Source organism: Nematostella vectensis, chromosome 6, assembly GCF_932526225.1.
Source record: "Nematostella vectensis chromosome 6, jaNemVect1.1, whole genome shotgun sequence".
NCBI lineage: Eukaryota > Metazoa > Cnidaria > Anthozoa > Actiniaria > Edwardsiidae > Nematostella > Nematostella vectensis.
The window spans coordinates 5,275,751-5,292,601 of NC_064039.1; the positions used below are offsets into that span (position 1 = coordinate 5,275,751).

A 16,851-nucleotide genomic window follows, 5' to 3' on the forward strand; every position below is an offset into this window, starting at 1 on the left:
ATGCGGTATTTCAGAACACTGCGAGATGCGAGATTTTGCTTTATAAACGGCGGTATTGCCATAAAAAGTATATTAAAAAAATTTGGGTAATGCGGTCTTAATTATAGTCCTGCGGTGCGCAGGATTTGGTACGGGATGAGCTAGCGGAAAATGTCTTCAAAACCCCGTCCTTTTGTGTGGTTTTCTGCGGTATTCTCGAAAATTGTGTGCGGTATTGCGGTAATTAGACCTTCCCAACGCCCCACCACCACCATCAGGGGTGGATGTATTGTCTCTCCATTTTCTTTTACCTGCTGCCCAGGTTCGATCCTCATCTTTTTTTTATCTAAATTTAATTTGATCTTAAGGGCTATATTGTGACTTAAGAACAAGAATATTTGAGAATATGGTGCTGTGTGGTGATGATGATGATTATAATTATGATGATTGTAGGGTGATGATTGAAATCATTGTGTGGTGGTGAGGATGATTATGATGCTGTGTGATAGTGATGATGATTATAGTTATGATGGTGGTTAATGATGATGATGGTGATGATAAAATTGATAGAGTACTGATAATGACGCCAAAGATACATGATGCATAGCGATGAAGATGATTAGGAGATGATGTGTGGGGATGATGATGATGATGATGACAGTGGTGGTGGGGGTGGTGGTGATGATGATAATGATGTTGACGATGATGATGATGGTGGTGGTGGTGATGATGATAATGATGTTGACGATGGCGATGACGATGACGACGACGGTGGCGGTGGTGGTGACTATTGATAGTACGGTGATGTGCACGGTGGTAGTCCAGGTGAGAAATGTTTAAACTAGCATAGGTAAATTTTATTACACATTGTGTAGAGTAAAATATATATAAAAGGCGTTAGGAAAGGAGAGTTAATTCTATTACATGCAGTATATTACCGGAAATGTTGACATAGCGGAAGTAGCCGTGGTCCTCGGAGTAGTGGAGTAGTATCCCTCGTTCGTGTCTGTGTGACGTCATTATTTGCTTGCGGCGTTCGGCAGATGGCTGGGTGGTTAGCGTGACAGAAAGGCGATAACACCATTACCGCGATTTCAGCTTTCTTCTCCGTTCTCAGAAAGGCGATTATACAACATGAAGGCGGCCACCGGAAAGGTGCGTAAGAATGTCTATTTACCAATATCCCACCCTCACAGCGATAGCTTTATTCCAAGGAAATTAATCGACACTGTTCGCTTGTGCGAGCTTTGATAAGCACTATTTGAATGGGCGTTAGGATGGTTACACGCGACTTGTCAGAATGTCACACAAATAACAAGCTAGAAATCCATTATGGCGATGCTCGATTATTCTGGTGGACTTGAAAAACATTATTAGATAATTCAACACGGAATTTCATTCATTTTCTAGTCATTTTGTGATCCAGGTGCAGATTTACATTCTAGATAACCACAGCGCATTTTGATCACAAGTGTGTTTTAAACGAGAATTTTTCTCAGTGTTTTTTTACACTGGATTTTTTAGCTTTAGAATATAGAATCTTCGTAAAAAGAACGAAAAAAAAGATTGTACACAGCATCTATTTTGTTTTCGATTTTCTCTGTTTATTTCGATGCATGGAAATGTCCTATTTGGTTAACAGATGAAGTGGAGGCATTTCACTGATGAATAATGCAAGAGTATATGTTGTAGCGACAGTTCATGATTGAGCGCTGTTTAAAGCAGGCATCTCTCACTTTCAGGTTATTGTGACGTACTCACCCAAAAAGCCAAAAAGGGCTAAATTCCTCAATGAAAAGTGCACAGAAAATTATTAGCCTCCTCCAAGTACCTTCGCGTGTGCGTACGGGCTGCTTCCGTGCAGGTTCGATCACCATTTTACTCTCTCTAGTCCTCGATACAAACACTCTCGAGATATAACGTGCTTACAATTCAGTCCCTTCAACACGCCCCTTATAATAACAGTCTTAAACGCTGAAACCGTTTTCATCTTACTGACAAGAATAAAATGAATACATTCATATTTGCTTTTTATAGCATTTCCCCTTTTTTTTTCTAAAAAAGTCAAAAAAAGTGATATATTCTCACTAGAGTAACCCTTGAACAATGCCTCAGGTTAAGGCTAAGATATGGGGAGAGCGAGCCCGAGGCAATTGCGAACGGATGACCCCGTGAGCAAGCATAATTTCATCGCTGCGGGGATGAGGGCGGGTCGCAAAATGGCTTGAGATCTTCTCCGTGGCGTCGCAAGGGCTTGAAGTGAAATATCCAGAATCGGATCCAGAATATAAATCCATAGAGGTGCTAAAGTTATGTAACAGGAGCCCATGCTGATATCTAAACCTGTTTATCTACGATTTCGCCTTATTTTCGGCTATTTTTCCCGATATTCCCTAGTGAGAATAGTAATTCGAAGGAATGTTAAACAGGATTACGACTGCAACGGCTTAAATATTTATAGATATAGGGAAAGCGGGTTAAATAGAGGTAACATATTCATCGTCGTCACAATCACAGGCATCATCCTTATCCACTTCCATGATTTTTTTTCCATATCTAATTTTTCTTCGTACTTAGTAAGCCCTTTATAATCAGAGGAAGTCAATCAGTGTATGCACTATCTTTGTTTTAAGCAACAATACAAGTTGCAAGGACAAACAATAAGTGAGCTCCGTAAATTGATTCAATCTGCATATTTAAGCTTAGGACAGTGTCGCTAGCTCACACGTTATTCTTAATAACCAAACTCCTCGCTCCATCGGCAATTTCGCCGTAATCAGGACAGGATAAGAATGGTAAGTGGTGTAGAAATCGACCAAAAATTCGAGCATATTTATTAATCCTGGCACAAATAAGTCCATTTCCTGGCAAGATCTCTGGTGTAAAACCTGACTGATCTGTGCCAAGTGAAGTATTCTATTTATCGTAATACTACCTAATACTTTTATACCAAGCGTTTACTGCTTATTCGAATTGCAAACCTAAAGTGTGTTTATGCTGGCTCTAAATATAGCAACTGTAACGATAGATAGCTAATCGTTGTTTTTATTTTGGGGGGGCTATTTGAGAGTAAGGCTAATTGGATAAGCATTCCTGAATATTTCTAGCTAATACTAGCGCTGAATTTATATAATGGGAACACACTGTTTCCTATACTGTATGCCCGTGATAGTATTGCGCTTCCATTAATGCGCCATCTTTGATGGGTTTTCGCCCAGGGCTCTAGGTGTATGTGGCTATTCATTTGTTAGAGGCGGCATTGATTTTGGGGATGAAGACGCCTGCGGTATAGGGGTATAGACCTTTTGTGCCTTTGAAATTTTTTGACAAAAAACTCTAATGGCTAAAACCGTCATGAAAAACATGAAATCTTCCTCTTTTACCGAATTTCTGCTTATTTATCACCTATTTCAATCTACTGTCCATATGTGGGGGAGCTTTTTGCGCAAAATCTTTAGCTCGTTGACAGTGATATAATAATTTCTCTTGCCACTTCGCAAAAACGAACACCAGTAAATAGTGAGATAAGTAAAAATGATTGGAATTCTTTTGAGCGAGGATCTGCCCGCATGATAGCAAATTGAGGTTTCTTTAACGATCGCCGTAAAGGATGTAAGACCTCTTCTGGAGCAAAAGTAATTACATGCTTTCCGTAAGATCAGAAAGAATTGGGTCTGTTTGATTCGAGTGGAAATACAACAAATTGACATGATTTGCATGGTCTTATCGCACTTTAAAACGATCAAGTCGACATAAATTAGATACAAACCCGACGTGAGCAGATACTCACACAATGCCACAATGATAAGCGGACCAAAGCTCTTATCTTGCGGAAGAGGAAACCTTAAACAGGCGTTAAACACCGCAAAAAGCATTTCCGCTCTACATGACGTCATAACAGCTATAAAAACATACCTAACCACAATACTCTGACAAGAGTGACGTAAGAATAGATCAGCTCTGCGTGTATCTGAACTCCTGAAAGGGGCAATTTGATAGCTTATCTCCCGCCGCCTGTTGCTCTCTTCTCTTTACAATGTTCGTGACTAAGTTAGCTCCGCCAACGTGAAATATAATCGCGCGACGACGTAAACGCAACACAGGGGTCGAGAATGGCACGAAAACGTCAGACAGGCCGTAAATCACTTACATACAGACAGATGCTCAATGGCATTTGTAAACAAGAAAATTGATGATAGCACTCTCAGCTATTCTATCCACTAGAAGCTCAAATAATAATAGCGTGTAGGACGTATAACGAGAAGAAACGCTAAAAGTACCGTTAGTTGTGTGCAAGACCCAGGGGATGTTTGATTCGTCGTTTACTCTCGAGGTTGAAAGATCTATTAACCGCGCGATGTCCTTCTCGATGTTAGGAATATCTGGTTCTTACAGGCCTCTCAACTCGGGCCCTGCTCTCGTGGTACGTGTGTCGCATTATACTCCCATTACTTACCCATTCACGAATTATCGCCTGAGTCAAGTACTTCGTAACACAGCACTCGTAGAAAAGACTCGTGTGGGTCTGTAGTTAATTACACAACTGTGGTAGTATGGTGCTCGTTAGACTTCTCAAAATCCCTTCGACGCTCTGGTATTGAGGGACTTGGAGCTACTATGGGTGTGTTTGTGATAACACTGCTTTGGTTCAGTTGTTTATCCCACTCACCAGAATCGCTTTGCGGGGAATGGCTCCCGAGGCTATGATCCTTAAATCAATTTATGTTGTTAAGTTCTCCCCGCAGACAAAAACCGTCAACAAAGCCGAAGAAGTTCAGACACATGACGATAGCGAAAGTCGAACGGACAAAGCACTCGACTCAAGCAAAAATGTTGAAGCGGATCAAAATAATCAAGCGCAACAAGCGCTAACCACAACAACAGCTAATGCCACAAATACAGATACACGCGCTGTAACCAGAACAGACGGAACTGATGTCAGCAGTAATGCTAGCGGAAAGGATGACGTCACAACTACGGATGACGTCACGGGTGGCACAAATGCTGGTGACATGCCTGCCATGTTGGACTACTTAGACGAGAATGTTATTGGCGGAGACACGTTGTTTGAAGGGCCGTATGGGCAGAAAAAAGGTGCGAGATTGGTAGTCCTACCTGTCTAGCCTGTTGATCTAAGTTGATTAGGTATCGTCAATGTGATTTTACACGTCAATCTCTTTATTTTTCAGTAATCTATTGTGACTACACTGCCTCAGGAAGGTAAGAATGGGTTTTACGGTGCGACGCGCGCTACCGTGGCCACCTTTAGAAAGTGAACTAATAAGGCACTAGCCAACCAACCATGACAGGAAAATGCTTCAATGTACAACAGAACACGAGTGGACCCTCCTAGTTATTGTTCTAGTTATAAGTTTGTTCCAATCAAACCAAGCTGTCACATGCTAATGCTAATTGGCCGATGTTCCGAACATCATCAACAGAATCAAAGGCTTTGATTCTTGTCCTGGTTGCCACGGTAGCGCCGTGCTATTATGTCTCTATCACAATGTGTTTGTCGCTAACGCAGTTTTCCTATCCAGGCCACTCCGTTTTATCGAGGACTACATACGGGACTATGTATACCCGTTGTACGCGAATACGCACACTACTACCACGACCACCTCCCGACAGACGACGCACTTTAGACATGAAGCAAGGTGAGGTATACAAATAGACGACATTCTCCAGACAGACGACGCACTTTAGACATGAAGCAAGGTGAGGTATACAAATAGACGACATTCTCCAGACAGACGTCGCACTTTAGACATGAAGCAAGGTGAGGTATACAAATAGACGACATTCTCCAGACAGACGTCGCACTTTAGACATGAAGCAAGGTGAGGTATACAAATAGACGACATTCTCCAGACAGACGACGCACTTTAGACATGAAGCAAGGTGAGGTATACAAATAGACGACATTCTCCAGACAGACGTCGCACTTTAGACATGAAGCAAGGTGAGGTATACAAATACACGACATTCTTCAGACAGACGACGCAGTTTAGACATGAAGCAAGGTGAGGTATACAAATAGACGACATTCTCCAGACAGACGTCGCACTTTAGACATGAAGCAAGGTGAGGTATACAAATAGACGACATTCTCCAGACAGACGTCGCACTTTAGACATGAAGCAAGGTGAGGTATACAAATACACGACATTCTTCAGACAGACGACGCACTTTAGACATGAAGCAAGGTGAGGTATACAAATAGACGACATTCTCCAGACAGACGTCGCACTTTAGACATGAAGCAAGGTGAGGTATACAAATAGACGACATTCTCCAGACAGACGTCGCACTTTAGACATGAAGCAAGGTGAGGTATACAAATACACGACATTCTTCAGACAGACGACGCACTTTAGACATGAAGCAAGGTGAGGTATACAAATACACGTCATCCTCCCGACATACGACACGGTTTAAACACGAAGCAAGATAATATATAATATAGACGAGAGCATTCTGACATATGACACGTTTTAGACATAAAGCAAGGTGAGATATGCAAATAGACGACAGCCTCCCGACAAAATACACTCGTGACGCGAGATTTGTAAATACGCACACTGTCATTGGTCAGTTGGGAACCAAACGCAAATTGCATCCTGGTATATCAAAGACATCACCACGTTCACCATCATCATAATCATAACCACCACTACCACTCTCATCATCATGACCTCCACAATTATTACCGCGGTCTATTAATTACCTTTATAGCACCAGCATCCGTGGTTTAAAGAAATAGTTCATCAGCGTCATATAAAGAGGAAGAACCTTCAAGAATAATTACCTTTATAGCACCAGCATCCAAGAGCTTCAACTGTTGGATATATTATTGACTGTTAAACCCTGCGCTTTTTTTAAGGGAGATTATCAAGGAGTGTGTGAACGCTACGGACGACGACGTGGTAATTTTTACAGGAAGCGGAACAACAGGCGCCATTCATAAGCTTATCCACGCCCTAGAGATGGGAGGAGACAAGGCAAAAACAACGGTATGTCGCAAACACGCAGCCAAGGTCTCTGTCAATCTGTTCGGGGAGGTCATGAGGCAAAAGGGGCTTGGTCACATCAAATAAATGAACAAAGCAATAACACATTGATGGTTGTCGAACTGCACGCGTAATAGAAGACTGTGCTAGCGTCCAGTCTTGGCCCAACTGGTGCCAATGTCTGTATGCTAGTTAAGTGTGCTTCTAATAAACCCCAAGAACTACGTTGTTTTGTAATTTCTGATGAAAAAAAGAATCTAGGGTGAATAGTGGCGAACAGATTTTTAAGCAGTATAAAAACTGCTTAAAAAAGTGCCAATCGCTTATGTTTTTTTCGTATTCAGGTAGTTTTTGTTGGACCGTTTGAGCATCATTCCAATATTCTGCCATGGAAAGAAAGTGGTGCGAAGGTGAGTTCAAACAAGCACGATATCTGCAGCAATCACACTCACACATTGCCTCAAAACCATAAATACGACTGCACCAGGCGCGTACCCAGGATTAGCTGAATGGGGGAGGGGCACCAGGCGCGTACCCAGGATTAGCTGAATGGGGGAGGGGGGCACCAGGCGCGCACCCAGGATTAGCTGAATGGGGGAGGGGGGGAGGGGGGCTTGCGCTGTCATGACAGGAGCAGGAAATAGCAAAATTGTAAGGTAGTGTTAGTTTATATTTTGTTTACATTTTGCCTAGAGGTTCCTTGCATAATATAAAACAAAATAGGCTTTAGTATTTTGGGGTAGAGACGATCCTTTCCTGAGATATGATTGAGCAAAGTTGCCATAGATCATGAAAAAAGTAGCAATTTCGCCCAAATTGGGCAATTTCAGACAAATCAAGAGTCTTACAATTTGCAATATCCCAAGAACGGGTTATCTACCAAAAAATACTAAAGCTTATTTTGGCTTATAAAACACAAGAAGTAACATCTATGCAAAAAATCAAGCGAATATAAGCTAACACGACCTTACAATTCGAACTTTGCCATTATTTGCCCCTGTCCGCCGTCATAGGTAGTATGGCTGATGACCTCCCCTGTTTTTTGGCTTTTTTTATCTTGCAGACAGTTAAATTGTCTAATGGTCTGTATTTTTTTTTTTCAGATCGTACGTATACGTGACACAAAGCAAGGAACCGTGGATCAGGATATGTTAGAGACAAATTTGAAGGTATTTCACGAAGAGTTATTATAGGAATGTTTTCAGCCTCTCTCCCACCTGCCCTTCGGACTCACCAGTAATTGAGGCTGAAGCGACACCTAGCGTGTCGAGTCCAGAACGTCTGTGAGGGAGACAAGGGCTCCAGTCATATCCTCCCCCGTACCTACTGACCCTCTCTGCTTATATCCCCCTCCCCCCTAGTGCCTACTGATCACCCCACCCCCCTTATGCCTACTGACCCATTCCCCATTGTGTTCCCTGACTCCCTCACCCTTGTGCATACTGCCCCCCCCTCTCCCGTGCCTACTGACCCTTTGTCCATTATGCTAACTGACCCCTCTCCCTTGTGTAGTATTATAGTCGTCGTGGTATGCACATGCTAGCTGCGTTCTCGGCTGCGTCTAACGTGACGGGGATCATGACTGATACTGTCCTGATCGCGGAGCTGTGCCATCGATACGGGGCTTTGTCATTCTGGGACTACGCGACCGCCGCGCCTTACCTCAAGATAGACATGAACGCGTCAAAGCTAGGGTAGGTCTTTACGCAACAGCCCCCACCCCACCCATCTTCTTCAAGATAGACATGAACGCATCAAAGCTAGGGTAGGTCTTTTAGACATGAACGCGCCGTACTTCAAGATAGAATTAATCTTGCAACGCAACTGCAGCACGGAGCATATGCAATAGGGTTTTGTTAGACATCATTCTTTGTTTTATGGGAAACTAGAGAGTTTTTAAAAGCAACTACGACGGCAATGAGGAGGTCATGACCAAACAACGCTTTCATGCTTAGGGCTCAACAAGTTTCGATAAGATTATCTCGTTTTTATAGTTCCAAATAAGTTAAGGTAGGCTTGAGCCTAGCGAACAATTATAGCTGGGTTTTCATAGCGAACTTACCCGTCGCCATCATCAGCTAAACAACCTACATGATGCTGGTTTTAAGCTCTCATCGAATTTGCAGCCGCACTACTAATATCGTTTATGATACCACAGACTAAATTCTGACTCTGTTTCACCAGTTTCTGTTCACGTTTTTAGGTATAAAGACGCCGTTTTCCTGTCTCCTCACAAATTCGCGGGGGGTCCCGGAACGCCTGGTGTGCTGATAGCTAAGAAGAGTCTGTTCACGAACCCTATCCCAGGGGGCTGCGGGGGCGGAACTGTGTTATTTGTAAGTGCAGTTTATACAGTCGCAGCCCGGATATACAGAGTGGGAATTAGTGGGAGGGGGTGGGGGGTGGGGGAGGGGAGTTGGAGGTGCTGTTGCATGTCATTTGTAGGTGCAATGTGTACATTGTCTTTTGTAAGGGTTGTGTTATGCACCTTCTTATTAATACACAGGTAACCCGTGACACCCATCTGTACCTACAAGATATCGAGTCACGTGAGGAAGGTGGCACGCCCGCTATTGTCGAGTCCATACGCGCGGGACTGGTCTTTCAGCTAAAGGAGGTCAGTATTGCCAGGAAAAAAGATTGGGAATAAAAACTTATGACTGCAGTCAAATTGTGTTGATTTATTGATTCATTTATTTGTCACGTATTTTTTTGTTATTCGTGTAATAATTATAACCGTGTTGTAATTTGTTCTTCTTGCAGTCCATTGGATCAGACTTGATCGAAGCACGAGAGGAAGAGTTGTGCAGGTGAATAAACAAAAACAGAGAAAGCGCAGTAATAGGTTCGACGCGATCGACATCGTAGATAGCCTGCGTAGCAAGCGTTTCTGTGGAGTTTCGAGCGAAGAATGTGCCCGCGCTGCTGAAACTCCATAGAAACGCTTGCTACGCAGGCTACATCGTAGAGGGCGCTGACTCTCCATGCTCCACGTGACTCTTGATATAGCCACGATGCAACGAACCACTTCAGATTACAGTCGCAGTCCGAAAGACGCTTGCAATAGCCATGATGCAAGGCATGGCGCCAGATTACCGTGATAGATCATATGAACTTTGCTATAACCATGATGCAACGTGCGGCGTAAAAATAGATTGGGGTGACAGACTATATGACGTTTCCTCACCAGAAAAGCGTTCAAGATCTGGAAAGCGAACCCAAACATCTCCATCCTCGGAAGCAGCTCTGCGCGACGCCTTCCAATCTTCTCGTTCCTCGTGTACCATCCCGACAGCGGCAAACTGCTGCATCATAACTTCGTCTCAGTGCTCTTGAATGACCTCTACGGCATCCAGGCGAGAGGTGGCTGTGCATGCGCTGGACCTTATGCTCAGGTATGGTGCAGAATATGGAATCACGTGATCTTGGCCGTTTTTATTCTTGTAGTCGTTACTGTCGAACATTCAACACTGAAATGACTCTCTTTACTTTTGTTTACAGGACCTCCTGGGGATAGACGAGTCAGTGGCGCAAAAATTCACCTGGTTCCTTGAGAGTCACGAAAGGTAAGTTTGGCGACGTTTTTTTTGTTTGCTTGCTTGTTAGTTGTTGTTGTGTTTTTTTTCTTTTTAATCTCTTCTATGCACTTTATTAAAACCCTTGATTTTGTTATTTATTTATTTCAGTGACGATGGCGAGGTACATTGTAAAGAGCCATTGGAAATAATGAAGTGAGTAATCTCTTTTTGTTCATTATGGAAATTTCCGTACCGCTGACCCTATCCAGACACATGTATGTTCGGAACCGGTAGTAGAACCGGAAGTAAAATAGCCTGAGTCCCCACTTAGCAAGCCCCCCTCCCCCAGGGGGGGGGATGGGGGTTCTTCCCATGTCGAACCGATAGGGATGCTCGTCGTATTTTTTAGGGGTCAAAACTAGGCCTCAGGTATTTTTAGGTGGTTTAAAAAAAGGCTTTTATCTCAGAAATAGTATTTTTTAATGCTTCTGAGGCATTTTTTTAGGGTAGCAATTTTTGATGTGCAGGCATTTTTAGGGGGAATTTTTCGAATTTCCCGACGAGCATCCCTATCACTTTTACCCTGGAGACCCCCCCCTGGAATGCCCCATTTGCCTATAATGGCAAAGTGTTGATCTTGAACAGTTTGTTTTAGTTTGAGAACATTCAGCCCCGCATTTTTTAGCTTTTCAGAGTGTCATTGGCTCTACTGTTCATTCTTTTATAGTCTACCATAATTCCCGTGGTCTTTGAATGTCATCGTTTGCTAGTCACAGCATACCAATACTGTCACCTTACTCGTGTACAGGCCAGGCTTTGCTCGGCTTAACCTGCCGTTCTTCATGGATGACGAAACAGTCCACTTCGTGTTGGAAGCTGTAGACATGGTCGCTACACACGGGTGGAAATTACTGCCACAGGTTAGAAACTTTTAAATACTTACCAGTGGATATTGCAGGTGTCGTGATTTGATTGGCCGAGAGTTAGTTATTCATGACACGAATCGTCTATCTGTAGTACCGATTTGATCCACATACTGGCGCCTGGGAAAATCGTCAATTTGCGCAGGAAAAGAGCAAAGCGATTTACAGCTTACGTGACATCAACTACTCGAGAAGCTCAGCACAAGTGAGCAAGCCTCGTCCTGTTGACTTCGAGGGCTCCCTTGATGTGAGTATAAATGAATGGACATAACCCTTTAAAGCAGTTCAGCTATTTCGAAAAACGTTATAAGGGCTCAAAAGCCGTTCTACGACCAAAAGGAAGCATGGATCTCAATATATTTCCACCAATGCAGAGCAATATGTTAGACTGTCGATTTATTATTTACGCTCAATCCTAAACGTTCACCAATGTATGTTCTAGCATCGCTAGAGTTTATTTGCGAATTTAATTCTTAAGACTTTTTGGTCTAAGAACTGCCATTTGACATTTATTATTTGTCGTTTCCACGCTGACAACATTAATCGAAAGAGGCTTTTATTGACTGTTAATTATTGCTCTGTTTTTCTTTAAAGGAAATCGCCCAGGCCGCGTTCAAGGTTTTCAACAGTGCTGAAGAAGTGAACAATGTTAGTTGCAAGTCTTTCGCCTCCAAAAGATTATCTTCTTATGGTTTGATAAAGGGTGATTTCGCAAATCTATAGCTTTGCTACTATCAACCATACTTGCGAATGGCATCCATATAATGCCATTTCAAAAAAGGATTTGAGCAGATATGAATGAGGTTCGATAATATTTTGGGCTCCCTAAGCTCAGAATGTGTAAGACGTACTCGTCTGTTCCCTACCCTGCTAGCAGAACTTTTCTCTTTCTTTGTCTCTAACACTTTCCTTGCCGATTCGCGTTTCGGTGTTTCCGTGTTGTTGGCAACACGAGTACAACGCGAGTAGCCAAAACCGCGAATACAAGCACAACCGAGAACACTAGGGAAAAGCTTCTGTTAGTAGGGTATCTGTTTCCAGATACCAATTTATACGTGCAGACTTGTTGCTACTAGCAGTGGTCTCAGTGCTCTCGAAAAATGCCAAGCCTATTGCTTACATTTATTTATGATACTTACAGGAGATCTCGACAGCAGAAGACGAGGTGATTGAGTTCCCCGGAGAAGCCAACAAGCTCGTGTGGTTCCTCCAGCCTCGAGACGCTCAGCTCCACTTGGCGACGGCATCGCTGAAGCACAAGCCATTCCGTCGCACTACTCTCCCGTTCATCCCGCGGAGGACAACGAAAAGACGCTCACGGGACTTTGAGAAGGTCCAGTACTATCGCGAGAAATACAGCCAGCCCACTATCCAGGAAGGTGAGCTTGTACACTAGGTGTCACTTCTACTCTACGTGCTGATCGCATGTACTTAATGCATAGATATCGTGTGCCTCGTTTTCCTACTCCTCCAACCGTATCATAAGTGTAACCGAGCCTCCTATCCCCCACCCGTGTCACAAGTGTAACCAAGCCTCCTATTCCCACTCCTCCACCAATGTCATGCTGTGTAACCGAGGCTTTCCCGACCCCCCCTTCCCCCACCCATCAGTGTCACAACGAACGTTCGCCGTCATGAACGATCGCCCGAGTCGTTTTTTCCGCGATAACTTTATCGCCTCGAGCTATCGTTCATGAAAGACACGATTGTAACCGAGTAACTCTCTTGTCTTGCATCAGTAGAGGAGGAAGACGGTAGAACCCCTCGTCGGGATCCAATTGGAGCATCCGCATCACAACAATTCGAGGCGCAAGACATCACCCAAGAACCCCAGAAAGACGCACAGAGGAATCAAAACAACAATATCGAACAGTCACCAGAAAAACCGGTTGACAGCAAGCATGCTAGAATGTTTTCGAGGAAAAAGGACTACAGACTGACTAGCAAGTCTGCCCCTACAAAGACGCACGGTCAGAAGTGCACAATTTCTTGAAGGGCCGACTGGCATTAGTCATGTAGACGATAAAATCTTTGGATTTAAAAAAATAATAGTGTGATGAGATAGTATTCTACACACAGTCTTAATAAAATTATCCACTTAATTTATTCATAACTTATTCAATCCGCATGAAGTTGTTCTTTAGTTTTTGTCTGAAACAAATCAAGTCAGAAATATATGGCGTTATAAATTTTTATTCACATTATATTTTGCAATGTATATACCAAAATTATATTTTTTCGGATATGTTTGGATATTTTTTTAATGCTTTAATTGTTATTTCCGTCGCTGCTAATTTTTATTCTTTTAAACCTTATCAATTTCATTATACTGTTTTTCATTTAGTTATATTTTTGGACTATCAGTTAAATTAATTTTATAGCGGCGGGTTCAGTGTTGGTACTGTGGCTCAAGCAGAACCGACTTTGATGTAGATTTTAACATGAACCACCGCCACTGCGTACAAAGCATTGAAACTTTAGTGGTGTCCTTACAGCTCGATATTGTAAGGCCATCAATAATGATAACTCATAATAACTTTGATAAAAGCGGACTCAACGAGCCTTCTAATCGACTTAATAAGCGTAAAATCAAGTATAAAAAAGTGACAATAAATAGAGAAAAATATATGCTATATCAAAATAATGAGTAAATCTTTTGAGTTTATTCCGCCGGAAAAGTGAGAAGAGGGGAAAGAAGCTGGGTGGAGGGACTATTGAAAGGCGGGCGAGGAAAGGAGAGGCATGGAGGCGGCTCAGAGGGGGAGGAGAGAGGGATCTGCTGGGTCTGTCAGGCCCTTATTATTATTCCCTTTGAAGCAAAAAAAAAAAACGGTAGCTTTGTACCCTTTTCCAGCTTTTGCAAATTAATATCGCTTCTGGTCCAAAGTCTGGACAACATTGAAAATGAGGGTTTACATCGCAAAATCACACATGAAGTATATCACTATAGTGTCATGACCGCTGACTGGCTGATAAGCGAGTGGAGTATCATTTATCACAGACTTACGTTACGGGAGTTGTGGCAGCCTGGGGTCAGCCCCCATGTAAGTAAGCATGTTCATTTATTGTTATTTAAACTGCTTCCCCTTACACTTTGTATTGTTGTTGCAGGAATTTTGCATCTTTGTCAATGAATTAATAGTCGACATCGAGCAGTTCAAACATGGCGGCCGCACCACAAAACACCGCGCAAGAGCTCATCCAAAAGTTAAACCTCGAACCACATCCTTTGGAAGGGGGTCATTACACTGTGAGCTATGTATCAAAGCTTGAGGTTAAGCCTTTAGACGCCACGAGAAGAGATAGGAGGAGCTGCTTCTCATTTATATACTTCCTGATACAAAACAACAACCATATCCCATGGCATAAACTGAGCTCAGATGAAATGTTCAGTTACCATAGAGGTTGTCCCCTGAGGCTATACACGCTAAGGGAAGATGGTTCTTTTGAGAGTACAGTTGTCGGGGATCCACTTGTTGATCCACAAGCGCACTATGTTGCTGTAATACCTGCGAACACCTGGTTTGCGGGAGAGTTAATGCGTAGGAAGCATTCTTATTGTCTGTGTAGTGTGTCTGTTTCACCAGGGTTTGTTGACGCGGACTGTGAGTTTGCGGACGTTTCTAAGTTAGCGGAACAGTTTCCTCAGCAAAGCGAGATAATTCGAAAATTTCCTGCTGGACCTTTAAAAATTTGAAAGATTTTGAATAAATGTAAAAAATATGGCATCAGTCTGTATAAAAATTACGTTTTATTCTAATTCGCTGCGCTTAACCGAATAGAAAACATTTATTTTCTAAACAACGAGATGACAACGAATTAGGAGTAGAGCCAGCAAATCATTTATTAACAGGCGGTTTGAAGAACTAGAATTACGATGTAATTTTACAAACTGAAAAAGACTCAAGCAGATACAATGTAATTTGAACAATTCAAAAATTAACTAAACATCAAGACTGGCGTCTACAAAACGAAGACCTAAAACCTAAGACCTGTGACCCCCTAAATATTGCCGTTATTCTTTAGCCTACCTTGTTTCCCAAGTTTCATATGGAATCGGTGATCCAAATGAGGTATAATTTAGTTAGTTTAATTTCGTTCTTTTTTTTATGAATATCAGTTAGTGGGGAAATAACTAGTTGTGTTTCCAGGGTGCCGTTTATCAAAAAGCTGATTAACTCGGAAACCCGGTAAATCACCCGGTTTACTTTTCGGGTGTTTCTCCAAACTTCCCCGCTATCTTCGGGCACAAAAAATCATACTGTAAATGATCTAAAAAACGCCCGGGGCGTTTATTAAATTTCGATAGTCCGAGGGGGGAGAGGGGAGGGCGTTCAATAGATAGGAGGCGTTTATTAGAAGGGGCGTTCTTTGCAAACTATAACAATATAACAAACCCAAGTACAGTGGGATTCTAGTCGGCAACAACGCAGATTTATGTTTTTTTTTTTAAACGATATTTCGGCAGGCCAATACCTGCCTTCTTCAAGTTATAAATGAGTTACAATGGCATGTTACAGCTAGTATATGTACAGAGTTCATTGATGATTAACTAACAAAAGGTAGAAATAGTAATTGAGTAAAAAGTAACTTATGGAAGATGGTTTCCTTTTAAAGGTTTTATTAATTAATCAACTGTCGACGCAGACCACAAGGTCCGACGCACACCAGCAGATAGAGGCTGTCCGGTGGTTTCTTCCTACGTTTTTGTTAAATTATAGCCTGCGAAGTCGTATCCTGGCATTTAGCAAGTCTCACCTAGTAGAAGCTAAACTCAGATTAATTAATTTCTATATTACCGCAATTCCTATGTCGTTTGTTTTTAAGCTGGGAGGGAGGGTAAGGGGGGCGTTTGTTAGAGGGGGGCGTTTGTTAGAGAGGGGCGTTCAGGCGTTCTTTAGATAGGTTTTTTTTCCCGAAGAAACCATTCCACTGCCCGGTAAGAATTTGGCCAATCAGGGCTAAAATAATTTTTTTATGCCAGCCTATCAGGTTTCATCTCTGTCAAATAATCTGACATTTAGCTGTCAACGTGTGCCTAAAAAATAAAAACAAATTTGCGAAATTATTAGAAGTTTTGCTACAAAATGAAACTTTATTTACTTGTTCTTTGTCTTTCTTTCGAAAAATGCCGATGCCACACAACAATGTTTGGGGTGCCAGTTGTCTACACACATCGACAAAACTAGGATTTCGATAATCATAAAGGCAATCTGTTTATAAACTTAGGAAATTTTAATTTGCTTGTCGGGAAACGCTCTTCCTCGCCAGGCAGATTTTCTCTAAAATACCGGTAATTATTCGCTCGGAATACAGACATTTGGCGAAGGAGCGTAGCCTCCCGGCTGAAAATGGGTGTAACTACAATTTTCAATGGGACAAAAAATAGTGACGATTGAAAATGGGTTGTTTGGGGTCGTA

The 16,851-nt window shown here is 42.4% G+C and overlaps 1 protein-coding gene across 8 annotated transcripts; it reads left to right on the plus strand.

The window, feature by feature from the left end:
• The first annotated feature begins 1,007 nt into the window (after window positions 1–1,007).
• LOC5521527 (probable cysteine desulfurase) lies at window positions 1,008–15,158 on the plus strand. 8 transcript variants are annotated; one of them, XM_048729258.1, is made up of 20 exons: window positions 1,008–1,134; window positions 4,725–5,073; window positions 5,169–5,199; window positions 5,520–5,636; window positions 6,863–6,992; window positions 7,334–7,399; window positions 8,093–8,158; window positions 8,502–8,683; window positions 9,193–9,325; window positions 9,496–9,606; window positions 9,753–9,799; window positions 10,180–10,384; window positions 10,491–10,555; window positions 10,676–10,720; window positions 11,316–11,427; window positions 11,525–11,677; window positions 12,025–12,078; window positions 12,572–12,809; window positions 13,170–14,474; window positions 14,542–15,158. In XM_048729258.1, the coding sequence occupies exons 1-19, from the start codon at window positions 1,114–1,116 to the stop codon at window positions 13,421–13,423; spliced, it is 2,379 nt and encodes a 792-aa protein (XP_048585215.1). In that variant the 5' UTR covers window positions 1,008–1,113; the 3' UTR covers window positions 13,424–14,474; window positions 14,542–15,158. The 8 variants fall into 8 exon arrangements, with proteins under 8 accessions (XP_048585215.1, XP_048585218.1, XP_048585216.1 ...); XM_048729261.1 differs by lacking the exon at window positions 1,008–1,134 and adding an exon at window positions 1,722–1,843; XM_048729259.1 differs by lacking the exon at window positions 1,008–1,134 and adding an exon at window positions 2,394–2,774 and having other exon boundaries at window positions 4,713–5,073.
• The last annotated feature ends 1,693 nt before the right edge of the window (window positions 15,159–16,851 follow it).

Excerpts from the sequence above, each read along its gene's own strand:
- LOC5521527 (XM_048729256.1), top strand. The coding sequence starts at position 4,286 with ATGTTTGATTCGTCGTTTACTCTCGAGGTTGAAAGATCTATTAACCGC. Across the intron at positions 5,074-5,168 it reads GCCGTATGGGCAGAAAAAAG|TAATCTATTGTGACTACACT; the intron begins GTGCGAGATTGG and ends TTTATTTTTCAG. Across the intron at positions 11,428-11,524 it reads GGTGGAAATTACTGCCACAG|TACCGATTTGATCCACATAC; the intron begins GTTAGAAACTTT and ends GTCTATCTGTAG.